The sequence below is a fragment of the Oncorhynchus mykiss genome, chromosome 5, assembly GCF_057628025.1.
Source record: "Oncorhynchus mykiss isolate SJ-2025 chromosome 5, ASM5762802v1, whole genome shotgun sequence".
Classification (NCBI taxonomy): domain Eukaryota; kingdom Metazoa; phylum Chordata; class Actinopteri; order Salmoniformes; family Salmonidae; genus Oncorhynchus; species Oncorhynchus mykiss.
Window position 1 is genome coordinate 57,812,752 of NC_143026.1, and position 27,559 is coordinate 57,840,310.

At 43.0% G+C, this 27,559-nt stretch overlaps 1 protein-coding gene across 1 annotated transcript in view; it reads right to left on the reverse strand.

The window, feature by feature from the left end:
* Nucleotides 1–20,853: 20,853 nt before the first annotated feature.
* LOC110524088 (ephrin-A2) overlaps nt 20,854–27,559 on the reverse strand; it is a 138,998-nt gene continuing 132,292 nt past the window's right edge. The window contains exon 4 of the mRNA XM_021603412.3: nt 20,854–23,621. Coding sequence (XP_021459087.1) covers nt 23,494–23,621 — 128 coding nt within the window. The 3' untranslated portion in view covers nt 20,854–23,493. The remainder of the gene's footprint in view (nt 23,622–27,559) is intronic.

Below are 27,559 nucleotides of genomic sequence, written 5' to 3' on the forward strand. Positions count from 1 at the left end.
GCCTTCTGGAACGTGTGAATTTTCATGTGCCTTAATAACAAACTTGTATGCCATCTGTAAATACAAATGAAATGGTTAAAGTATGAGCCTAGTTGGTTTAGCCACGGGAAAGGACAGCAACCTTCCTGCTAGCCATGATTGGCTGAGATAATGAGTGGACTGGACATGCAGAGAAATAATTTTGGATTGGTCTGCCTTGTAGCATGCTTCTGTCTATAATATGAGTTGATCAGTATGTGTAGGTAATCGTTTTTAATGCAGATTTTTTTAAATATATTACGTAGTAGAACTGCATAAGTGTTGCTCTCTCTACTTTCTGGAGGACAGAGTTCTGAAATCAGTGGAATTAGAGTATGATAGCTTTGGAGCTAGAGAAAATTCTGCCGTTTGATTCTGGCTCGCTAGCTGAAGTTACATGTATGATCTGTGTAGTAATATTATTTGTATCTCAGAGCCATTTGCATTGCTAGTTATAGCCAAATGTTAGCTAGCCAACCATTGAACCTGGTTGGTTAGCTACACTATGCAAGTAACCATTTCAATAGAATGTTCATGATGTCACTGCGACAACTGTCGATAGACAGTATAATTAAATTGTTGCCAGCAGCACAGTTGCAGTCATCCACGCTATAGAAAACATAAACATGGCCTAACCAGCTCTGCTAGGGCGAGTAAAATGGTCAGAGTGAGCTGTTCTCTCATTTGTGTCTGGGAGTAGCTCGCAAGCTAGCCAACGTTAGCTTAGGTGTTTGACTGCTGTAGGTCCGAATTCTCAAATCAACCCTACTCCTCTGCCAGAGCGTCCAGTGTGTGCTCTGAACGCTCCGAGAGCGAAGCGCTCCGAATTTACGAATGGACAATATGACAACGCTATATGGCACTCCAGATTACATTTACGAACACACCCGCAGTATAAACCAGCCTTTAGTCTTGAAATCTTTGGTTGTTTAGTACGTGGCCTCACAAATGAATCCTCTCGATTAATGGAAAGAGACCAAAAAGTTTATTGACATTCGGATACTGAGTAGTGAGGGAGGTATTTTCGAGATTGACATACTCTACTTGATTGTGGTGTGGAAATGCAAACAAAGCTGATAAGTGCTCTCTGTGGCTAAACGGTATGTAGTTATGCATTGTTTATTGGTCGTGTGTTGGCACAGAAACCTGTTGGTGGACAATTTATTGCATACATTTTATATAATTATAAATATAGCATCAAAATGTTAAAAATCTGATTTCCTCCTTGCTGATCACTGTCTGCAGCCGGCTCTGATCATAGTGTAACGAGTCAGGCAGGGAGAGTGAGCTCATCCATGGTGGTCAGCGAACCCTCAACCTAATAATTATTCTCTCTTGGTTCAAAGTAGAGGAGAGAGAGAGATTGACTGCATCAATTCTTGTTTTTGTAAGAAATATTATTGTGTTGAAAATTCCAAATTGGCTGTATAATCAACTTAGATATAGCTCTTACAGACATACTTACCCCACCAGACATGCCACCAGGGGTCTCTTCAAATACAGAACAAATTCAAAGCAAAGCACAATATTATATACATCTGAAATTACTCAAGCAAACAGATACATTTTGTTTAAAAAACAAATAAAACAACACCTCACAACACGCCTGTACCCTATCTGACCTTGTTAACATAGTTAAGGTATATGTATATGTAGTAATGTATGTATGCATATAAGTCTAATGTCTATGCTAATGTTTTTAAAACTTGCAGTGGTCAAGGCTCACATTTTTTTCAAAAGTTTGTCATTTCCACATAAACATTTCAGACTTGATTTGCCCTAACGAAAAATGTATCAACCCATACAAAAATGTCCATTAATTAGAACCCACAAAGTAATTCACATTTCCTGTTGCTGCAGGATTATTTTCCTGCTGTGAGAAACTGGTCAAATTAAGATCCTATACCTGGGTAGATGTCTCGGGTGACAAATCCAATTGAATTGAATCCAGACATTATTGCTGAAGAATGTTTAGGGAACGTTATTGGAACAATCATGTCATAAGGTCACACAGGTCACAACTTCATGAGAGCATTGTGGGAATATTCCCTGCTTGTTGATATTGGTGTTTTTAATAACATCTCCATCAACATTAGCAGTAAGTTCCGTAATGTTTTCTCAGAACCATTTCCATTGCTTTCATATTTTGTTGCAAAAACATTATTTGTAGATTGTGTTATTACATTACCTAATGTTCCTAATGTTAGATCCTAATGTAAGTAATAGATAGGGTTTTATCATCCTAATGTTAGATAAAACACTAGCTAGAACTTGACGGGAATCTTAGGTAATGTTCTGGGAATGTTCCCGGTTTGCTGGGTATATTACATACACTTTCTGCAACCTCTGATTGGCTTGTCCGGACACACCTTCAATATTATTATTGTTTCCTCCCAAAATAAAAATGCAAATGTGAGATGTGAGCTGATGTGAGCTTTTCTTTTGCATTCTGTGGACATAAAATACATGAAGATGATCTGTGAATTTCTCGGTTCAATTACGGAATTGTTCAAAAAACCATTAGCAATTTTTTGTTCATAAATTGACTGAAATTAATTTCCTGAATTGACTAAATTGAAATGACACTGACCCAAGTCCTGTAACGAAGGAGCATATCATGGCTGCAGAGCCCTTTCTCCTCAGTGTTAAAATGTGGAGAATTGTAGATCCTGACCTACAATCCTGGCTTCCGCCCCCATCTGACCAACCACTGGAATGCCCCCCAAAAAGAGTGAGAAAAACCCTCAACAACAAATTTGCCTGAAAAATATTAATCCCTTGTTAAATATTCATTTTCACATTTGCATCCTGCTTTGGTCATATTTCTCGGACACTTTTTTTGTTTCGGAACGTCTTGCCTCGTGCCACTTAGGCCTCTGAAAGATTCATGCTGGGTTTGGTTCGGAGGATCTACACTACAGCTGTGGAACATGGCGGACCCTCCCTCTCTCACCCCCCCCTCCCCCCTCTGCCTCTCCCTCCCTCTACCTGAACCACTAAGCTGGTAGAGGATGATGACATGGGCAACACACAGCCACAAAGGCAGCTCTGGTTTCTGACCATGCGTGTGCTCACATCTTCACTCCCACTGCTAGACCAGCTCTGATTGTGTGTGTGTGTGTGTGTGTGTGTGTGTGTGTGTGTGTGTGTGTGTGTGTGTGTGTGTGTGTGTGTGTGTGTGTGTGTGTGTGTGTGTGTGTGTGTGTGTGTGTGTGTGTGTGTGTGTGTGTGTGTGTGTGTAAAATATGACACACTGAGCTGTTTACACCATGTCCCTGTTAGGTCGAACAACTTGGCCCTTCTCCGTATCGAAGCTCCATCAAATCCTGTCATTTTACACCTGTCTATTGCTTTACAATATATGGGCCAAAATAATCTAAGAGGTCATCAGAATGAACAAGGGTAAGAACAGAAGACTCACTCATGCCCTCCCTTGAGTCATAACCACAAATCCACCATTATGCCAATTTTGCTATATTATAAAACCCGCTCAAATTGGCATCCAACCAACATGTCTGTCTGTTCGTATTTCCCTCCTTATTCAAGGCTGCATATTTCTCCCTGTTCTCTACCCTGGAAGCACACCTCTTCCTTCCACCTTCTGATGCTTTTTCTTCTCAAGGCCTTTCACTCTGTCCGTTAGTTTCTCTTAGTTTCCTAGAGGCAGCTCTCTCTCTGGTTTTGTGTAACACAGTGATTATATTGATTCAGGAATATCGAATCATGACAGGACTTGCACAATTTTGACCTTTCCCGGTATGCCTATTCATGCCGGGTAGGCCTAAAATTCGAGAGTAAACAAATCTTATGTGCTCTGTCAATTTCCACAGATTGGGAAATCCTTAAAACATATAGGAATATAAACAACAGGAGTGCAAATCCACTTTCAGGTGGGCCATGAGGTGTGTCGATATTTAACAAAACGAGCGAAATGGCAAGGCAAAACGATGTCAAGTGAGGAGAGCACTACAGTGTGGCATTTGGGGAGTCAGGCTTCCCAGTTTCCCATCTATCATTTGTGCAGCTAGGGTGGTGGTGGGTGTCTCCACAGTGGTAATGTGACATGTTCCCTGGGAGCAGGCATGTCAGGGGCAGCTAATGAGACCCGAAACACGGAGCCTGGAGTCAGGTGTCAGAACTGTGTACATGACCCAGTGTAGGAGAGGCATCATCCAGGCCCTACCTACCTACCTACCTACGTACCATACATCCAGGATAAGAATTCTACTCACCTCATCCAAACTCCTTCCACCCTTCCAAACAGATACAATTAAGGGGTGATTGACACCATGTCTTTTTTTAAGGGGTGAGAGGGTAGGGGGTTGAAATCCCCAAACCCCATGACGCCTTGTTGACTTCAATCATCACGCCTGGGCTGTTTGAAAGGTGGCAGCTGAGGTAGATCTCCAAAGCAAAACAGCCATTTGAATTTCATTTCAATCCTCCACCCCTGAACCTTATTGCCACCCTGGCACTCCATTTATCTCCCCGCTACAAGGGATTATGACACCCCGCTGATGCGCTCCCCGGCGGACACAAATTGGATATTTAGTGTTAAACGTCAAGGTTAAACGACCTTGTCTTCAGAGGCACGCCGCCTTAGAAGTGGGTTAGACAAGGCATCCGCAAGACTTTTTGATCTATCTATCTTTCTATCTATCCATCGATCGGTGGCATTTTCTTCAATTTCTGGCGGAATTGCAACCGTTGCTATGTGCTTTCAGTATTATGGGACTTCTCGTGCTCCGGAGCACATTGAATTAAGGAAGACTTTCGGTGGAGTTTTGTCCTTGACGCGTGGTTGGTATATGGGTTGGTGTCTGTTGATTGGTTGTCTGTGAGAGGTTGCCCAATATTCTATATTTTGTAGCTGAACATTTAATTGAGTGTGTGCGTGCATGCGTGTGTGCGAATGCCACGGCTTGTCTGCAGATAGCAGGGCTGAGCTGCCAATAACCATCTGCATTAAGAGATACTGTACTCACTTTCTCTGTCCTTGAGGTTTGAACTTTGCTCCATTCTGGACTCCCACGGATCAATAGGCCGGCTAAGAATATCAACGTCCCTCTCAGAAGCCTGATCTCAGATCAGTCTAAAGGTAGAGAACAAACTGATTGATGCATCAACACTTGGCAATTGACAGCTGACTCGCATTGACGGTAAAGACAGCCTGACAGACATCTACATTTGGGAGGGCCTTCTGTGTCCTCAGTTATTGTTGAGCCTGTAGACCAGTGGAATACTGGTCTACAGGCTCAACAATAACTGAGGACACAGAAGGCCAGTTTTCTGGACCCAGATTAAGCTTAGTCCTGAACTAAAAAACAATTTCAATAGAATTTTAGAATAAAAACTGCACCCTATGTGATAACTGGAGTTCTCTTGAATAAATGGTCAAAAATATCAGACAAACGTTGGGAGTTTCAAGAAGTATAGGTTATTATTTGAAGGGTGTTCTATAGAGGCTTGAGCTATTTCACTGCTATTCACTACTGTAAATTAGACAATTACATTGTCTGAACATGGAGCAACGTCATGTGAAGCATTCAAATTTCCAGCATGAAAAAAACTACAACATATATAGGAAACGTGGGTGAATAGGCTAAACTGGGTTAAAGACATCAAATGCCGACCCCTCGGAGCACATGCTTCACAGCCCTAATGTTAAATTACGACTATTTACTTTTCACTGGAAGACAAGAAATAAAGAACGGAGAGGAAAAAAAAGCATCCCCCAAACTCCCGTCAGTGTTCAATCACAACTTCAAAGTGTAATTGGTCTTTTCATCTGTCCCTGTAGAACTGGAATGGTAATGAGGGAAGACAGGTCTTAAGATTAATTGTCTCGCCTTTATAGTCGTATCTTGCCTTTGGTTGGGCAATCGCCTCGCACATCTGTGAGTCATTACTACCCGGCGCAGGGTCTCCACCTGACATGGGCAGGGGCTGGGAATACTTGGACCGCACAAGGCAAAAGACTGGTCGTATATCTTATCGTACCCCCATTCTGAATACAGCCAATGTGCCCCACTTCCTAAAGTTACATTAAAGGTGGAAGAGGACAGTCAGTTGATGTCTAAGATCTGATCTAGAACCTGTTGACCAAGGACAATCCCAGTGGGAATGACTCAAAGGATCTGAGATCCAAGTACTGTAAGAATCATCTCGGGTTATCCCTGATCAGAGGAAACATTAAAATGGAATAACGCCAGATGATCGGCACTGAAATAAGTTCAATATGGGCTAAATTCAGCACTCAATTCTAGGGAGAAAGAGCATCATTAAATTACTATCCAAGATAAATAAGGTGATACAATTAAACATAAGAGGGCATTGGACTATTACTTTGCATTGTCTCTTAAGAGTTTACTCCATGTATCATGGCAATCCCTGGTCGTCTGATACATCAATCCTGTCATCCTACACCTCCTATTAAATTAATTTAATGGAGACTCCTAGTCAAAGTCTCTCTACCTCCCAAGCAGACCTGGCCACTTATTCCAATCTCAGTCTGTGCTATTGTTTTGTCTTTCACAAAGGTCAGCTATCTGCCCATAACCAAGTCTGTTCACTGTCAGTTCACTGTCTGTTCAATGGCTTTATCAGCCTGAGCTGCCGAGTGAGGAAAATTGGGGAGGATTTTATCTCAAGCTTTCATCAGTTGGCCAACATGTTGTTGTTGTCTTCAGTGAGCGAGGTGCGGGGGGGGGGGGGGGGTGTAACGCATGGGAAAGGTGTACAGTACCAGTCAAATGTTTGGACACGCCTACTCATTCAAGGGTTTTGCTTTATTTTTACTATTTTCTACATTGTTGAATAATAGTGAAGACTTCAAAACTATGATATAACACATATGGAATCATGTAGTAACCAAAACAGCGTTAAACAAATCTAAATATATTTTAAGTAGCCATCCTTTGCCTTGATGACAGCTTTGCATACTCTTGGCATTCTCTCAACCAGCTTCATGAGGTCACACATGAGGTTCATGAGTCACCTGTAATGGATTTCAATTAACAGGTGTGCCTTGTTAAAAGTTGATTTGTGGCATTTCTTTCCTTCTTAATGCGTTTGATCCAATCAGTTGTGATGTGTCAAGGTAGGGGTGGTATACAGAAGATAGCCTTATTTGGTAAAAGACCAAGTCCATATTATGTCAAGAACAGTTCAAATAAGCAAAGAGAAATGACAGTCCATCATTACTTTAAGACACGAAGGTCTGTCAATCCAGACATTTCAAGAACTTAGTTTCAGTCAAAAGTGCAGTCGCAAAAACCATCAAGCGCTATGATGAAACTGACACTCATGAGGATCGCCACAGGAAAGGAAGACCCAGAGTTACCTCTGCTGCAGAGGACAAGTTAATTAGAGTTACCAGCCTCAGAAATTGCAGCCCAAATAAATGCTTCACAGAGTTCAAGTAACAGACACATCTCAACATCAACTGTTCAGAGGAGACTGAGAATCAGGCCTTCATGCTCTAATTGCTGCAAAGACACCACTACTAAAATACACCAATAATAAGAAGAGACTTGCTTGGGCCAAGAAACATGAGCAATGGACATTAGACCGGTGGAAATCTGTCCTTTGGTCTGATGAGTCCAGACCAAAGGACAGATTTTTGGTTCCAACTGCCGTGTCTTTGTGAGACACAGGGTAGATGTGTGGTTCTCACCATGAAGCATGGAGAAGGAGGTGTGATGGTGTGGGGGTACTTTGCTTGTGATACTGTCAGTGATTTATGTAGAATTTAAGGCAAACTAAACGAGCATGGCTACCACAGCATTCTGGAGCGATCATTTGTTTTTCAACAGGACAATGACCCAACACACCTCCAGGCTGTGTAAGGACTATTTGACCAAGAAGGAGAGTCACGGAGTGGTGCATCAGATGACCTGGCCTCCAATCACCCGACCTCAACCCAGTTGAGATGGTTTGGGATGAGTTGGACTGCAGAGTGAAGGAAAAGCAGCCAGTAAGTGCTCAGCATATGTGGGAACTCCTTCAGGACTGTTGGAAAAGCATTCCAGGTGAAACTGATTGAGAGAATGCCAAGAGTGTACAAAGCTGTCATCAAGGCAAAGTGTGGCTACTTTGAAGAATCTAAAATATAACACATATTTTGATTTGTTTAACACTTTTTTGGTTACTACATGATTCCATATGTGTTATTTCATAGTTTGGATGTCTTCACTGTTATTCTACAATGTGGAACATAGTAAAAAATAAACTAAAAACCCTTGAATGAGTAGGCGTGTCCAAACTTTTGACTGGTACTGTACGTCTCTGTGTGTGTTCATGTGTGTGCCTGTCTGTGTGTGTGGCAGGAGATCTTCGTCTGGTAACTTCCTTACTTCCTCTGAATACTAATGTAGGTGACTGGGGATTCAATTGGGCTTCTTTTAGTGTGTCGAAGAAGAAAGGGGGGGGGGGGGGAGTTGACACCATCATCATGTCAAGAACATGGCATTCCCATACAACACCCTCAGGCCACTCTCCCTTTGGTTGCAGCGTTTTTTTTGCCACCACTTCAAACACTCAATTACCGGGTCATCTGGATTACAGGAGACAAATGACAAAACACTTGATTCCGAAAAGCCAGTCTCTCTCCAGTCGCCTATGAATTATTAATTCCATTTCCTCCTCATTGTGGCGTTTGTTGCTGGAAGAAAAAGTGTGTACAGCGGGTGGGGGGAATGGGTCATTGTGTATCTGATAGCGTGCTGATCGAGGCAGTGAATATATTCCTTCAAATACACCCCCCCCCCCCCCCCCCCCCCTCGCTGTTTATCTGGGTTTGTGAGGGATCAAAATCTCAGTTGAGCGTTTTCACTCAGCACAACAACAACCCGGAAAAAAACCTAAAGTGACTGTAATTTCGGTAAGTGGATTTTAACGGCAGAGATCGTATGTGGGCCTTGCTAATGGACCATCTCCATCTTTGCCAGCTGTTGTGGATGATTTGCGCAATCCCTTACCAACGCGGCAAGGAGCTCGAAGACCCATCCGCACTGTAAATTCGCTGAGGAGAATCAGATGGCCGGAGATTGCATAGTGGACATTAACATATCAACGTTACGCATTAGCAATTAGCCATAGTTTATAGCATCCCAACATACACCACATGTCCATTAGCGCTCTAACTTCATTGGCTGACAGAGTCTGTCTTCTTCCTCAAACCCAAACATTGCCTTACAAAGACGCCGCCGAGCTGCGTTGAAGCAGCCTGTGACAAACTACGTTAGTGTGCACCGAGCAACGAGGGCAGAGGGTTCATGGGTCTCTTCATTTTTCACTTTACTGCAAGTCTCTATGATTTCATTTGAAGGGCAAAATGATTTAACGGGTAGGAAAGGAGCAACAAACCCCTCAGGGAGACTTCCTGTCCATAGAGGTCCAAGACCTGGGTTTAACTAGTATTAGAAATTACTTTATTTGGGCTTGATTGAGCTTGCCTGGCACAATGGTAACAATAGGATAGTTGAATAGTGCAAACTCTGCAAATCTGGCACTGTAGGCTGAGTAGAGCAATCACTCAAAGTATTAGAAAGATTTCAAATAGTATATGAACCCAGGTGTGGCTAAGTCGCTACCACCCTCATGACCAGTCAATGACCCACTAGGCTCTTTCTGCGTATGAATCCGCCAAATCCCAAAGTCAACAGTCATAATGTGAGCTACAGCAGGAACAGTCCAGGAGGACAATATAGGATTTAGAGGCAGAACAAAGCAATGTTGATCTGACCTTTCCTTATTAAACTCATTGACCTGCATCCGAATTTGTCCCCAGAGAGAAAATAAGACTAACAGCTGGAAACATGTGCTTCAAACTGAAGTCTATCAGTTCAGTACCATAATGTCAGTGTTGATTGGCCTGGTCGGTGTTTGACAAAGAGTTGGACTTCATGTTCGATGCATAATCTATGCAAAGATACACTTAACACAGTGAATTAATTCAGAGGTGTACTACTGCTGATTAAACTGCATTACTTACTACTAATGTAAGAAAGAGGTCCAGTTTATCGAACCTTACTGCCTGTAAATACCAACTCGTTATTCATTGCTATAGTAGTGTAGGAGACTATCTCTTCCCAAAACAGTGATGGCTGTGCTAGACGGTGCTGAAGCGGTGTCATGAATAGGCATACTGTAGCACCCCCATTAGCACCTCCAAGAAATACATGAATAATGTTTTAATATGTCAATAGACTTGTTTTTAACGATTTGAGTCTATATCAGTGGTCACCAACCGGTCGATCGCAATCGACTGGTCGATCTTCAAGGCATTCCTAGTCGATCACCAAACATTTCTGTAGGCCATCATAAAGGCTTGCACTCCTTTTTAGAAATGTATTTGTGTTGCGGTCTTGGCGGTAGGTGCACTTGGTTCAGAAGCCCTGCGCACCGGGTAGGCAAAGTGCTACCATTTTGAACTATTTCCTTTGTCTGAAAAGACAAACTCCGCCTACCCGGCAGAGCGGGATATCTGTTGGCCAATCGCATAGCTCAAATCACTATGCCTATATCTTCCATGACCCCGGCCACAGCAAAGTTTGATACTAGCCTACGTGAGATTGAATAACTTTTAAAACCATGACCATAGAGAGATTGCTGTTTTATGAGTAAGTTCATGACTATGTTTTTATTCAGCACTGTCAACACTGTTTTTATTCACTATTACAAAATACGCTTCTCCCTACTTCTACTCTGCGTGATGTATTGTTGTCTCTACCTTCTTGCCCTTTGTGCTGTTGTCTGTGCCCAATAATGTTTGTACCATGTTGGGCTGCTGCCATGTTGTGTTGCTACTGTGTTGTTGTCATGTTGTGTTGCTACCATGCTGTGTTGTCATGTGTTGCTGCCATGCTATGTTGTTATCTTAGGTCTCTCTTTATGTACTGTTGCGGTGTCTCTCTTGTCGTGATGTGTGTTTTGTCCAGTATATTAGGAAAGTATTCAGACTCCTTCACTTTTTCCACATTTTGTTACATTACAGCCTTATTCTAAAATTGATGAAATTGTTTTTTTTCCTCATTAATCTACACACAATACCTCATCATGACAAAGCAAAAACTGTTTTTTAGAAATGTTTTCAAATGTATTAAACATAAACTGAACTAACATATTTACATACGTTTTCAGACCCTTTACTCAGTACTTTTTGAAGAACCTTTGGCAGTGATTACAGCCTCAAGTCTTCTTGGGTATGACGCTACAAGCATGGCACACCTGTATTTGGGGAGTTTCTCCCATTCTTCTCTGCAGATCATCTCAAGTGTTGTTAGATTGAATGGGGAGTGTCGCTGCACAGCTATTTAAGGTCTCTCCAGAGATGTTCGATCAGGTTCAAATCCGGGCTCTGGTTGGGCCACTCAAGGACATTCAGAGACGTGTCCCGAAGCCACTCCTGCATTGTCTTGGATGTGTGCTTAGTGTCATTGTCCTGTTAGAAGGTGAACCTTCGCCCCAGTCTGAGGTCCTGAGTTCTCTGGAGCAGTTTTTCATCAAGGATCTCTCTGTACTTTGCTCCGTTCATCTTTCCCTCGATCCTGACTAGTCTCCCAGTCCCTAACGCTGAAAAACATCCCCACAGCATGATGCTGCCACCACCATGATTCACCATAGGGATGGCGCCAGGAGTCCTACAGACATGACGCTTGGCTTTCAGGCCAAAGAGTTCAATCTTGGTTTCATCAGACCAGAGAATCTTGTTTCTCATGGTCTGGGAGTATTTAGGTGCCTTTTGGAAAACTCTAAACAGGCTGTGCCTTTTACTGAGGAGTTGCTTCCGTCATGCCACTTTACCATAAAGGCCTGATTGGTGGAGTGCTGCAGAGGCGTTTGTCCTCCTGGAAGGTTCTCCCATCTCCAGGCCCTTCTCCCCCGACTGCTCAGTTTGGCCACGCAGCCAGCTCTAGGATGAGTCTTGGTGGTTCCAAACTTCTTCCATTTAAGAATGATGGAGGCCACTGTGTTCTTAGGGACCTTCAATGCTGCAGAAATATTTTAGTACCCTTCACCAGATCTGTACCTCGACACAATCCTGTCTCGGAGCTCTACGGACAATTCCTTCTACCTCATGGCTTGGTTTCTGCTCTGACATGCATGGTCAACTGTGGGACCTTATATAGACAGGTGTGTGCCTTTCCAAATCATGTCTAATCAATTGAATTTACCACAGGTGGACTCCAATCAAGTTGTAGAAACATCTCAATGATGAAGCAGGATGCACCTGAGCTCAATTTTGAGTCTCATAGAAAAGGGTCTGAATACTTATGTAAATAAGGTATTTCTGTTTTTTGGATTTTTTTTCTCCAGAATTTGCGAAATTTCTACAAGCCCTGTTTTGACTGTCATTATGGGGTATTGTGTGTAGATTGATGAGGACATGTTTTATTTAATCCATTTTAGAATAAGCCTGTATCATAACACAATGTGGAAAAGGGGAAGAGGTCTGAATACTTTCTCAATGCACTGTATAACGTGGTTTACTATAAAATAACTACTGCTGTACATATCATTCTTATCTGATCTCATGTAAATTCTCCCGATGTACATACACATAGATTGAATTTATTACTGCTACAGTGCTATGAGTTGTTAAACAGATTTGTCCCGCTGTTCTTGATTTTTTTTTATCTTGAACATATTTGTATTACATTTTAATTCTTTGACATTTTACTGCATTGTTAGGAGCTAGTAACACAAGTATTTCGCTATAACACCTCAAACTGTGTACGCGACCAATAAACTTTGATTTGATTTGAGCTCTGACTCCTCAGGGAGCCGGTCCAGCTTACATAACACTGTGCCTCCTCATTGGCTCAGCCAGAATCTCTTGAATTTGAGTGGTTGAAATGTTGTGCTGACTGACATATCTTTGGACTATGTAAACGTTATCTGTAGCTATCCCCTGATTCAGAGTCAGATATTTTAAATCGCTAGCAAAATAGGTTTAAATCAGGATGTGTGGGTACAGTATCTAATCCCTGATCTGTTTTTACAGGCAATGTGTACTGACTCGAGCCCTATCGTTTCAAAATTGTTGCACTTGACTTGTTTTAAATATTAGCTAGTAGCCAGCAAGCCAGACCTTCTACAATGATAGCTAGTAGGCTATGGAATGTATCCCCTCATATGGAATTTTCACCTGAAATCATTTGAAAGGGGGATCTTCTACAGTAAGATTGTTCATGTTTTTGAGGATGTATTGAAGTCAAGTGCCTATTTTTCTTGTAAACGTTCAAACTTAGCAAGCAAATCGACATTAGCTACTAGCTAAAGATTTGCCGATAACCATTTTGTTTCCTATAGCTATAATATTAGGCTTCTAGCTGTAAAATACTGAACACAAGCTAATTTGCCTATTGTCATTGGACTAATGGAGGGCTGTTGTTTGGGAGTTAACATGTGTATTGCTTGGTGTCTTGCAAATCCTTACATGATTTTCAATGACACATTTAGTACGTGTAGATTTGACAATATTTGGTGGTCGAGTTCGACGTCATTCTCTCTCACCTCACGGGCGTGACCGCGTGTGTGCACGTGTCCATGTGTGTTCACGTGCATATGTTCCAAAGATTACAAGCACCCCTATGCAATGACCAAGCTACCCCATAGCTTCTCCAGTGAATAATTCCTGCTGCCCGTCCCAAAAGCAGCATTCTTTATAGTAAATGTTTATATGTCCCTTTATATGTAACATTATATGAACTTCAGAATGAACACTGCTTACTGGTCAATCTTACAGAAATGTCATATTCCCCCATTATTTTCCTTATTCATGAAAGGGCAAATAGCCTGAACCAAGATTGGACATAATTACTTAGTTAGAGTATATCAATACAAAGCAATGAGCCATAACATTAGATCACACCCCCCTCATTATCTACAGGATATTCCCGATTTCAATAAAACAGAATCCATTCACCAAATTGATTCATGAATATCACATATAAACATGCCATTATCTTGGGCAATTACTGCAACCAGAGTGTAAGTCACCCAAAGTCATCATTCCTGTAATGGTGGGCCACCCGTCATTCTGGAGGTTGGCTTTGTGGCAGGAAATGATATCATCGTACGTCCCTGTGACTTTGGGGGGGGGGGGGGGGGGGGGTTGTTGGGGCAACTTGGCCTTTTTTAACATCATGAAAGAACAGTTGTAATGGAAAATGAATGGAAGAGTGAACTGGATTATTGAGAGGGTCTGTTATTTTGAATATTCTAGAGGACCTTTTGTGTCCTCTAGAATGGCTGCTTTGACTTGGACTATTGAGAGTTGTTTGCTGTTTGCCAGAAGAGACATCAGTAATGGAAGGTCACCATTTTTACCTTTCATAAGCTGGACTTTAGTCCTGTGAATATGGCACTATAAACACGAAATGGTCCTGTGTGGCTCAGTCAGTAGAGCAAGGTACTTTCAATGCCAAGAGTTGTGGGTTTGATTCCCGCTGGAGCCACCTATACATCAAATGTATGCATGCATGACTGTAAATTGCTTTAGATAAAAGCATCTGCTAATTGGCATATTAAAAGTAGAATGATAGAAATGAACTAAATAAGTAACAAGATAGGTTGCAGCAGTTGATAGTTCACTCAATGAATCACAATTACTCAAACAATAGTGTTAAACAATTTTGTTTAATAACCAAAACGAATTGAAAACTATATTTAGCGATGTGATTTGGGTGTTTGTATGTTGTCAGGGGTCCTACCACACTGTTTTGTACTGAAATATGCTAATGCTAAGCCGAAGTTAGCTAGGTGTTGCTGACATACTTGACAGGTTAGATGAGGCTTGACATTAAATTAATTCACATTAATCTACATGTAGTTGTCTGATACGGTGCGTTTCTATCTAACGACTGAACATGCTTTCGAAAGACAAAAAAAAAAAAAACTCAATTTAGCTTTCAAGTCGTGATTTGCAGTTCAGATGCTGTTGTCAGAGCGCAAAAAAAAAACAACTGTGGACCCTCTTCTGCTGCACCAAAGTATTTTAATCAAATCGACCACAAATGCAAATATTTATTTTACCCTCCCTGCGTCTCAACTGTGTGCGTCTATTTAAATGTAAATGAGACGGCTTGCTCGTCTTTTACCATCTTCAATGAGGTCTCCACTCCTTTTCAATTTGATGGTGACTGTTGATCCTGACTATAGTTTGTCCAAGCCTGTTTTATCCATTTCACAGTTAGCTCTTGTTAAATCTAATCTGATCCTTGTATGAAAACAGACCACCGCTGTTAATTTTCTACACAAACTGTTGCACTCCACGTCTCACACGGCGCATCAAGACCCTGCATGTCTTCTAGCATGCACAAAGTAGCACAAAGAAGAAGATAAAATCTTTATCTTATTACGCTAATTCATGTAAATTACCTCTCAGAACCCAGCAAACAAGGACAGGGCGATAAACTTGAGGGAGCTATTCAATCAAAACCTGTATTTCAGGTTCTGGCAAAATCACATTCCTTTACTCTGAAAATGTGCTTGGCTTAATTGAATCTACAAATTCAATGTTTATTACTGTATATCAATACGAAGCAGGTTTGTTTGGGGCTATGGACAGATCAACAGGTCTGGTTGAGGCTATGGACAGATCAACAGGTTTGATTGAGGCTATGGACAAATCAACAGGTCTGGTTGAGGCTATGGACAAATCAACAGATCTGGTTGAGGCTATGGACAAATCAACAGGTCTGGTTGAGGCTATGGACAGATCAACAGGTCTGGATGAGGCTATGGACAAATCAACAGGTCTGGTTGAGGCTATGGACAGATCAACAGGTCTGGTTGAGGCTATGGACAGATCAACAGGTCTGGTTGAGGCTATGGACAGATCAACAGGTCTAAATGAGGCTATGGACAGATCAACAGGTCTGGTTGAGGCTATGGACAAATCAACAGGTCTGGTTGAGGCTATGGACAGATCAACAGGTTTGGTTGAGGCTATGGACAGATCAACAGGTCTGGTTGAGGCTATGGACAGATCAACAGGTCTGGTTGAGGCTATGGACAGATCAACAGGTCTGGATGAGGCTATGGACAGATCAACAGGTTTGGTTGAGGCTATGGACAAATCAACAGGTCTGGTTGAGGCTATGGACAGATCAACAGGTTTGGTTGAGGCTATGGACAGATCAACAGGTCTGGTTGAGGCTATCGACAGATCAACAGATCTGGTTGAGGCTATGGACAGATGAACAGGTCTGGATGAGGCTATGGACAGATCAACAGGTCTGGTTGAGGCTATGGACAGATCAACAGGTCTGGTTGAGGCTATGGACAGATCAACAGATCTGGTTGAGGCTATGGACAGATCAACAGATCTGGTTGAGGCTATGGACAGATAAACAGGTCTGGTTGAGGCTATGGACAAATCAACAGGTCTGGTTGAGGCTATGGACAGATCAACAGGTCTGGATGAGGCTATGGACAGATCAACAGATCTGGTTGAGGCTATGGACAAATCAACAGGTCTGGTTGAGGCTATGGACAGATCAACAGGTCTGGATGAGGCTATGGACAGATCAACAGGTCTGGTTGAGGCTATGGACAGATCAACAGGTCTGGTTGAGGCTATGGACAGATCAACAGGTCTGGTTGAGGCTATGGACAAATCAACAGGTCTGGTTGAGGCTATGGACAGATCAACAGGTCTGGTTGAGGCTATGGACAGATCAACAGATCTGGTTGAGGCTATGGACAAATCAACAGGTCTGGTTGAGGCTATGGACAGATCAACAGGTCTGGTTGAGGCTATGGATCACAACATTAACATTATTATTCTGCTACATGTGGAAGTGTACACACTTGGAGGGGGTGAATGGTAAATAGGGAGGTATCGAATGTGCCTGAGTGCATGCATCTCATTTAAGGGTTTAAGATGGAGTGCAGCACATGAACAAATGGATAAATAAATTAGATCTAACCTGCATTCATTGTATATTAACCCCCTGCGCCCTGACTCATCGATTATAATTCTCTCTAACCTGAGGCGCAGCGTGACATAGATTTACCTCGCACAGAGTAATGAGCTGTGCTTGTTTCATTAACAATGATAAAATGACTATTCTCCTGAAACATTGACTCACAGTGTGAATAATGCAGATGATTAATGTGTCATAAGGACTGTTCTGAAAACAACCGTTTGCACAGTGGGTGGGGGAAAAAAAACCTGAGGTACTGTACATTGAGTAGCCTATCACGTGTTGAGTACGGTATATCTGGCGCTGGTCTCAAACGCCTGTCCTGTTGCCTACATAAAATAACATAAAAAGGAGAACCTGTTTTGCACGGTTTGCGCTCAATGCCAAGGATGGAGTTTCTGTGCCTGAAGCACCCTTCTTCTCCGAACAGAGAGGAGACATCTGCTTGCACTTATGAACTGGTTCAGTTTGCATGAAAGACACTTAAATAAATGGGGGAATCTATGAAAAAGAGACAATTAGAATGGGTGAATGTTCGGAGTTCCAAATTTCTCTCCAAGCTTAGGGGAAGTAGTAACTTGCTGTTGGCTTTATAATCCGGATACACAGACTTCAATAGAGTTCTATTCTGAAACTTTCTTACATCCTGTCATTTTATGATAGTCTTAAATCTTTATCTTTGCAACAGACCTTTGCACCTCTTTGGCTTTACCTACACAACATTGTTCCTCCTCCCCTCCTCTCTCTCTCTTCCCTCATTCTTCCTCAACACAGATGGTGCTCATTAATAAAGAAAGCCAGTCCTTCACCCTCTTGTATTTGAGAGAGTGGAAAAAGGCTCCAGTGAATGAGAATCATCTGGCCGAATGCAGAATCAATTAGCAGCAGATTGTCTCGTTCCTGTTAATTATGCTAAAATATGTGTTAAATGAAGGAAATTAACATTGCAAACAGAATGTATTGTAACTAGTTACCGCTGGAGTACGTGTCCTGAAGTTAAAGAAAGGTGGGAGAGAACTGGCCTGTGAAGCGAGGGTTGTGTTTTATTTGAACCTTTATTTAACTAGGCAAGCCAGTTACGAACAAATTCTTATTTACAATGACGGCCTACCGGTGAACAGTGCCTTGTTCAGGGGCAGAACAACAGATTCTTACCTTGTCAGCTTAGGGATTTTATACAGCAACCTTTCAGTTGCTGGCCCAATGCGCTAACCATTAGGCTACCTGCCACCCCAGGGCTTGTTTTTAGCAAGGCTAGGGGAGGAAAGTTCAAAGGAAAACACACTTGTCATCAATCTTTGATGATCAACAGATCTTGCGTAGGCACCATGCAATATCGCACAGTCTTGCATTTGATGTAAGCAGTTGACGCTTTTCTTAGTATCATTATTGCCATGTCATGTTTCTCATTAGCACATAGACAAAATATACTTTGAATGAGAAAACATGATAAGGTAACGTCATAGATGTGAGGTAGATCACTAAGGAAGGCTGTTGAAGCGGCTATAAGGCTATGTTGAAGCGTAACCTTACCTCAGACCTGAAGACCCAGCCAACGTTGTTCAATAATGGGATGGTTACGTTGGTGCCGTGACCTCGATCACAGAAAATTAGTCTGAATACAATTTGAAACAATATACCTTCTACAGATCACGACAGACATGTCTCTTCTATAATAATGACTCACCGACATTGTTGGAGTTCTATGATGTGATTTTGGAGGCCAGAAATGGGTAAAAACTATACTGTACAACAGGAACCGAAACTGCAGTACTTTGTCTCCTGCTCCATGTACGGCTGGCCAGAATTCTTCATGACTAAGTACAACACGTCGTCGAGGAGAACTCTGGGGCGGGGTGTTTCGCAGCTTAAGATTGCGAGTCACGATTTGGCTCTGAGTGAGCTATGATAGCGGCCGTGCATTATCTTGTTAAGCGACGCCTGGGGTGCAATCTCTTGGCAAAGCAGAGCTGTCGAAGTAACTCACACTGGGGGCTTGATAGGCCCTCAGCTATTGGCCGTTTGATTGTGGAAAGGTCAAGCAGTGCTTTGTGGCGGCATCTCACATGGGCCCGCTGTTTGCAAGAAGGGAATGTAGGAGAGACACTTGAACCAAAAGAAAACAAAGATGAGGATCAATAGAGGACCAGAGGGAGAAGATGAGTCCAGGAGCAGAGGATAACTAATCAGTCTGTTTTTCTATTAAGAGTTCCCCATGGAACTTCAGACTCCTGTTGCTAAAGAGTGGCGACGCTACTTCATCTGGTAATTGGCCAAGAAGAGGAGGGGTATCTTTGGTCTTTTCCTTTACCACTTTCTCCAGGGTTTGCCAACTCATATCCTTCGCATGGTTAACGAAGTTCCGAACAAACCAGATCAGTAAGTCATAAACAGACATTAGTAACGTTAGCCATGTACTGTACCTGTGTTAGATGCGCCGACTGAAAACATGAGAAGGATATCTTATAATGGAGAACAGATGAGAGGCCCGTGAAACAGTTGTGCTAGCCCATTACCATTACTGCAATAACCAGAGACAGCAGAGGGCCATTGAGATTGCTCCATTAGCCCTTAAAAACTGGGTTAATATCATCCATCTGTGATTACAGTTGTGATTACAGGAGTTCCATCTGAAAGCTACAGGCCCATGGGGCTGAATCCAAACTTGAACTTTGTGTTCGTAACTCAAACATTTGCGTGAGTCATAGGCGTGCATGTCTCGGGGACAGAGAAAAATCTAGGCCTCATGTAACGGTCATTATAGGAAATCATATTCTCACCGAACCCCAGATGAGATGTCTTCAATACGTCTACAGGTGGTCGGATGTGGCTGCATAAGGGGTAGTGGTCCATTGGAGATGGTCAATGCAGATATGACTGCCTGCGATGTATTGAAAGTACAAAGCACAGTATGCTTCAGCAAACAAATAGCAGAGAGAGACACCCAGCTGAATCTCCAACGGGGGATGGTGTGGTGGAAAAATAGAAAACAAGGGAAATGGTGGAGAGAAACCCATCCCAATGCACCCTCAATTATACCATCTCCTCTTTATCAGTCTCCCCAGGTTACCAGTTTTTGCCAGCATGAGGTACCTGCAGCATTCACTGCTATCAAACCCCATTTCCCGAACACGACTCCACCATCTTTTCTAACAACCCCCCCCCCCCCCCCCCACACATCTCTTCTGAAAGAACAGAAATGGTTCAGATCAACATGGAGGGAGGAACCAGTGCTGTGTATTTTAGGTTTTTAGGTATAATTAAGTATTGTGTCTCTGCTCGAATTTCATTTACTATTTTCTTGTATTATATTATTATTATTATTATTGCAATAGTTGTTATACTTTAAGGGAGCCTGTATCAAAACAGTATAAACTTGTATCATTTGAGGGAACTGGTATCATGGCAAAGTATTGATCATTCTCTAATCCCCCCTAGGCCTTTTGCATAATCCTCTGGGACATCTGATTTCATGAGATATAGAAAAGTTCTCTCTAGTTTTTTTTGTTGAGCGAGATGAGTCAATCTCACACCAGTCAGAGCAGCTCTTTGGGAAGTGGTGAGGTAGCGACACGGACAGAATCGAGCGATAAGCTCATGGTTTTAAAGCCAAAATCAAAGAGGCCACTTTTAGTGGAAGCTTTATTTGTTGTGAAATTATCAAACACTGATTGATACATTTCTGAAATGATCTTCCCTCTGAACACTCACTAGAATTCAATCAGCACAGGTCTGAAAGTCTGTTCTTTGATTAAAATAGGTTTTATGCTAGGCATGCATCACAGGGAAGAGAATTGTCAGAAGTGGCAAATCCATCAAATTGATTACCTTTTAGAAAATCTTGAGGGACGATCCTTAGATTTGACCATGTTAAACCACCCCAGCTTTCTAACAAGTTCAATTTCTTAAATGCATGAACTGTTTTAATGTTTTTTTTTTTGACAAGCAACCATTAACAAAATGTACAAAAAACAAGAAATCTTTTCAAAGAATATATGCAGACATCCTTTTAAACTACAAAACAGCTTATCAACATTAGACTGCAATTTACTTTAGGTAAAGACGCTCGAAACAGTGGCTGAGAGCTCATGTTTGATTGAAACAGCAGTTCTGAATACTCTGATGATGTATTCAGTCTGTAGCCTACAGTATAAACATGTCACACTGTAAACCAGAGCTATTTCCGCTACAGACAAAAAAAAGCTTTATTTGTGTTTTTTCCATTTCCCCCCCATAACTTTCCTATGCCAAAACAAGAAAATTTCATATGAAATCAAAACAGGTTTCATCCACATTTAAACCAACTAAAAAAGGAATTGATCTGATAACCACACCATGTTCTTCACCTTTAAAAAATAATGATTACAGGACTACAAGTACCAGAATGCATTGTGATACAAGCAGGAAAACAACAACAACAATAGCAAATGGCTGACTTCTCTAGACTTGTTTGACTGCAGAGACTGTCCCATCATCGATCTAGTAATTCAAGGGTCTACATTATAATTTCATATCACATATGAATAATTTCTGCTGCTTTTTTGAAAAGTAAAGTAAAAAATAACATGGAATAAAGTAAAATATAAAAGTTGTATTTAGCGAACTTTTTTTTAAATGGTTGTTTATTTCTGAGTTCCTGCGGATGTTGTAGGCCAGCTCTCTGTGTAACGTCATGATCATGAGGAGCGTTCTATCACAAAGACACAAAATGATCCTCATACATACACTTCGGTCCCCGTCTTTTCTTCTCATTTCTTTCTTTCTTCTTCATGAAACAGAAGAGTCCATTTTGTGAGCGAAAGTGCTACTGAGATTCCAAACTCCTAGTATTTTGGGGGCCATCCATCTCCCCATTGCTGTCCATGGAGGCCCCGGTCCCTTAGGTTGCACAGTGCATGGGGAGTTCACATTGTCCATTATCTCAATCTCCGGGAAAAGTCCCAGCGGCCAACAGCCGTAGTAGTGGGACTGAGACAAGGGGACCTGACATAGCAATGGGCATGTGTCACACGGCAAAAAACGTCACGCGGTGAAAACTCACATTCAGAGCATGAGAGAGACAGAGAGAAGGGAGCTAGAGAAGAAAACGTGGGAGAATGAGAGGAGGGAAGGATGGGGAAACAAAAAGCAAAACCTGAAATTCACAAAACACTTCACCACTACAGGATGTCCCACTTCTACTCAGCACCGCAGCTTGAGACGGAGACTCGTTTTGAAATCAGCACCAGTGGAAAAAAGGCCATTTTTGAAACGGTTCATTTGTTTGTTTTCTTAAGGAACATTCTTTTTTTTAAATCTACACTGCCCTGTCCGTAAGCAGGTTAGCGCTTTTCGCCATGAATCTTGTTCTTGAGGCAGCTCTGCAGAGTGGACACTAGCTGGCACAGCCACACAGTCATTAAATCAGATTTTAAACCTAACTCTAACCCCTAACCCTAACTTTAAACTGCATTTTAGTTTGAATTTGTACAATATAGCCAATTTTGACTTTGCAGCTGGCCTATCTAAGAGGAAATCGCTCAGTTCTGCCACCAGGACAAGACTCATGGCAAACATCAACCTACTGTCCGTGATAGGACCCCCATGGCATGATTCGGAGGGTCTACACAGAGCTCTATGGCTGCTTACGACCTTGTTGGATAGCCACAGCGCCGCCATCCCACACCCCTGCCCCCCCCCCCCCCCCCTCGTATAAAATTTCAACAAGTGTCTTTGGCAGATTTACAGAAAAGGTCCTTATCTACTCTGGATTGCTACTGCTAGAAATTGCCAGGATATTAGAGACTGGTCAGAGACACACGAGAAGAGAGGAAAGAAGAGAAGAAGAGAGATAGAGAGAGAAAGAAAGACGGTTCAGCTGTGATCTATCGCTGCAGGAGTTAAAGAAAGATACTACGATATAATACACTGTAACAGAATGAACATGTACAGGTGGGACACTATTGGGCATTATCAAAGCACAAAGACTCATAGAGAAACGCAAACAGTCCGAAGATGAACACGAGAGGGTCCTTAAGTGGAGAAGTCGATCCATCGGCAATCAAGAAAGGGTGGGAGAGGAGTTCGTCCTCCTTTTAGTTCATTTCAAACCCACCCCCTCCACTTCCTGCACATCCCAGCACTCCTCGGTAGCTGGGAGGCTGTTTTTGTAAGGTCTTTAAGGGACTCCTTCCTGGTCCCAGGAATACTCCCTTTAATCGCCCACTGGACTTGAGCTGTGTGCTGAGGGTCAGAGGCCAGTGGTCATGAAGCAGGGGTTCCGCTGAGGAGTTGGAGGGAGGAGGGTTCTGGGTGGGTGGGGGAGGGAGGGAGGGAGGGGCAGTATGAGTTTACGGTGTCCAGGTGGTGCCTGTCTAGAGGTGGAGGAGAGTGGACCGGTATGGGAGAAGGAGAGGACGGGAAATGGGGAGGAGTCGTGTCACTTTCTCCCTTTATAGGGGGTCAGAGGTGGCAGATTTGAGGGGAAATCGATTGGGGCTGGGGGTGGAGGGATTCTGGTGGGGGGCTGTTTAATGGGGGTACGGCCTGCGGGCCCAGGATGCTATGAGCAGGAAAGGAGTAGCGTGAGCAGCATTGCTAGCATAAGGGAGAGGCAAGGGGCGGCCATGCAACAGCCACCGGTGCTGTCGTCTGTCAGGAAGGGCTCCGGGGACTCATACACCGAGTCATCTGATAGAGAAAGAGAAAAAGAGGGGGGGAGAGAGAGAGAGAGGGGGAGAGAAAAAGAGTGGTTATGCTTCAAACAGGTTCCATTCTAATACAGTCAAATCCTTGTGCAGTTTGAATCTGGCTGTCTCTGGGCTGTGTCAAATCGCTGGGAAAAGCATACATTGATGCCTTTTGGTTATTTTCTTCCCTGTGACCCAGATATGCTCTGTCAATAGTCATACATACAACTGTAATGTTGTTTACACCTCTCACGTTGACTGTCATCTCCACAGTTGGCATGCAGGAGCAGAGTGAGACGCTCTACATGTTGTTGACAGGTCTCCGTTGGGAGCCTCGTCTTGAAGACACGAGTCACACTGATGGAGATACAGCCAATCAAACAACGCGTGGGGCCTAAACACTGCTTTGGCATTTGGTGCACATTTTAGGACATCTGAGGTCGAGGCTTATCAATGGAGAGTTGACTCAAGGAGAGTTGAGGCGTGAGGCTGACAGTGTCCTCAAATGTACTACGTACAGGCGTATGAAACGTGAGCTACAACACCTCGGCTCTCTCTCCCTTGAGCAGGTCTATTTAACATGACTTTAATAGCTTTCTGATTTTGGATTTCCTGACTAAATATTAAAGAGTAGGCTGTTTCCATTCCGCCAAAATACATTAAAAAGGGGGGTTTCTGGGGGAAGGTTAACCCCCATCTCCCAAACAAGATTAGGGATTTTACCCTCTCAGAGCAGATGGAAAATAAACAGTCACATACCAGACTTAGGGAGAGGAATTATGGTAATGGTTTGGGCCGAGGCTGGCGTGAGGCTAGGCCAGGTTGTTTTGGATAATAAAGGCCTTAAACAGACAGGTCCCCGCATTCTCCGCCATACTGCAATTGTAAATATGCACATATATATTTCACAATCTCCAATCCGCACAGGATCCGTTCGGGCCTATGGAAATGCAATTCCCAACTTCCGAGCGAATCCACACCCGAAATCCACCCGTAAATCCTGATTTAACCATAGTATCAATTAAATGCGTTTCTCCTCGAGATATTCAAATAGCGAGAGTGGTGCATATTATTTGTGCAGACAAGCTTTGGTTTTAAGAAAGAGCCGGAGCTTGCGTGTGCAATCCTCAGTCATAGCATCAAATGGCTTTCAGGGATACTGTTAGTGTAGATCAGGGGCATAGGTATGGGTGGGCCTGGGTGGACGAAGGCCCCCAGCTGGGCCCATCCAAATTCCTGCAGGCCCAACCACCAATTCACTTCTGGTTACGCCCCTGGTGAATATACTGTAAATGGACTTGTGGGATCGCTAACTGTCGAGGGTTATGTGAACATTTGTTGATGTCTAACGTCCGTGACCTGACGGGTGACTGAACAGTCGTTTCAAAAACGACTAAGAGAAACAAATCAGTTCATTTGACTGTGAAACACGCTGGTAAATACCAAAGCAAAATAGCAATCAATCATCAGCCATTGTTTGGTTACAAACTACAGTATTCTTTGTCGTTTTTGAAAAGTGTACTATTATAAATGTTGAGGTAACTGGATTGTGCCTATAGCATTAATATTAACTATGACTTTTACTTACCATATACAATTTAATTCCATTCGTTCAAACAATATATCTTAATTATACTATACTGCACAGGGAGGGAAAAAGTAGGCCAAAATGCTGTCATGCTAATATGCCATAGCACCGAAGGAAACTGACAATTGAAACACTCCGTAATAGACAAACTGTATGACTTTCAATTTACATATAATTGTTTTAACTGCCCTGTGAAATTGATCATCTCTAACATGTTTATTCACAATTATACAGAGATAATGGAATAGCACACCCAGTCGGGTTAAATTCCAAATGAAAATCACCAAACTAGAGCTCAGGGATATTACTGCAAATAACACTGTTCCAAATATTGACACAGTAGTCTGAGCTGTGAAGGGAGTTTAATACCTTTCATTCTCCATAGGCTTTGTACAAATAGCTTGAAACGAATGAATGCCTTCTGTGAGCCGAAAGAACGTACGTCTTGCAAGCGGACCCCTCTTTCTTTGGGCTCTAACTGGCCATGTCTCTGCCGCCTTTAAAAAGCAACTTGATAAACAAACAGTTGGTAAAGAAACGTCTCCATTCAAACCTCGACAACAATACTTATGGAAAGGCATAGGTCCACAACAGTGTATGAGCCCGGGAAAAATGCTGTACCTTTTGTGGGTGCTTCATAATTCCTCCGTAATGACCCGGATGGTTTTGCAACATAGGAACATTTTTACGTGTATAACGCTACAGTGCAACCTGCGGAGCTCTACTACATTAAGTTGTCGTTTTAAAAGAGCACCGGAGAACGTCACCTCGCACATAAAGCTGGTCTGAGGTTAAGTCAACTTTAAACCCCATTTTTAAATGGCTAATACCTGCTACGCTGCCTGCTGCTGCTGTGACTTGTAAAACCCGAAAACAGATCCCTATGGGACGCCACAGCATCAAGCTTCGGACGAATGATGACTAGGCGGATGTCAGCGTTTGGATTGTTATCTTGACCTTGTCAGATGAATTATGTCCACCAGACTGTGCCCAGAGGGCAGCAGCATGTACCTCTGACTGCAGTGTGTGTGTGTGTGTGTGTGTGTGTGTGTGTGTGTGTGTGTGTGTGTGTGTGTGTGTGTGTGTGTGTGTGTGTGTGTGTGTGTGTGCGCAGTGTGCAGTGTGCGTGTGTGTGTGTGTGTGTGTGTGTGTGTGTGTGTGTGTGTGTGTGTGTGTGTGTGTGTGCGTGTGTGTGCATGTGTTTCCGAGTCCTAGTGGCTTAACTGGGATCCTATGCAGTTCTGAACAGGGGTCTGGATGATAGTGTGCTGAGCAAAGACAGAGACGGCGAAGGTTTACCCTCATAAATCAAGAAGCAGAGGGCTTTGCAGGTTAGGCTCCGACCACCCTCAGTGGGGTCACTAACAACCAGATTTATCCAGTTTTCAGGGGAAATGGAAGAGAGCCTGTGACGCGACTTCCTCTTTTGAACGTAAACAAGCCGACACCATCTTAACTCCTCCTCCACACTTACTGGATTGGCTGAGGGGTGCAGAAGAGAACCTCCCCCAACAGTTTTTTCTCTCCTGTCAGGACCAGAATGTCCCGCTTTGATGTATTTTTTTACGCCTGCTACTGTAGGTTCTGTTTGTCTACTTTCCCTGGGTTAATATGGGCTCAGAATGAGAGATTTGTGGGACTACTGAGAAAAATTGCATGACAGTTTACACATTTTATAACCTAACGTAACCGCCAGCTGCCCAGTGACACGGGCCTACCAGACGAGCTAAATGACTTCCGTGCGTGCTTCGAGGCAAGCAACACTGAAGCATGCATGAAAGCACCAATTGTTCCCGGACGACTGTGCGATCACACACTCAGTAGCCGATGTGAGTAAGACCTTTAAACAGGTTAACATTCACAAGGCCGCAGGACTAGACAGATTACCCGGACAGGTACTCCGAGCATGCGCTGACTATCTGGCAAGTGTCATTACTGACATTTTCAACCTGTCCCTGACCGAGTCTGTAATACCAACATGTTTCAAGTAGACCATCATCTGCCACTCTGATCCTCAACACAGGGCCCATCAGGGGTGCGTGTTCAGTCCCCTCCTATACTCCCTGTTCACCCATGACTGCATGGCCAAGCATGACTTCAACACATGAAGTTATTAAGTTTGCTGATGACACAACAGTGGTAGGCCTGATCACCGACAACGATGAGACAGCTTATAGGGAGGAGGTCAGAGACCTGGCAGTGTGGTGCAAGGACAACAACCTCTCCCTCAACGTGATCAAGACAAAGGATATGATTGTGGACTACAGGAAGAGGAGGGCCGAGCACGCCCCCATTCTCATCGACGGGGCTGTAGTGAGCAAGTTGAGAGCTTCAAGTTCCTTGGTGTCCAC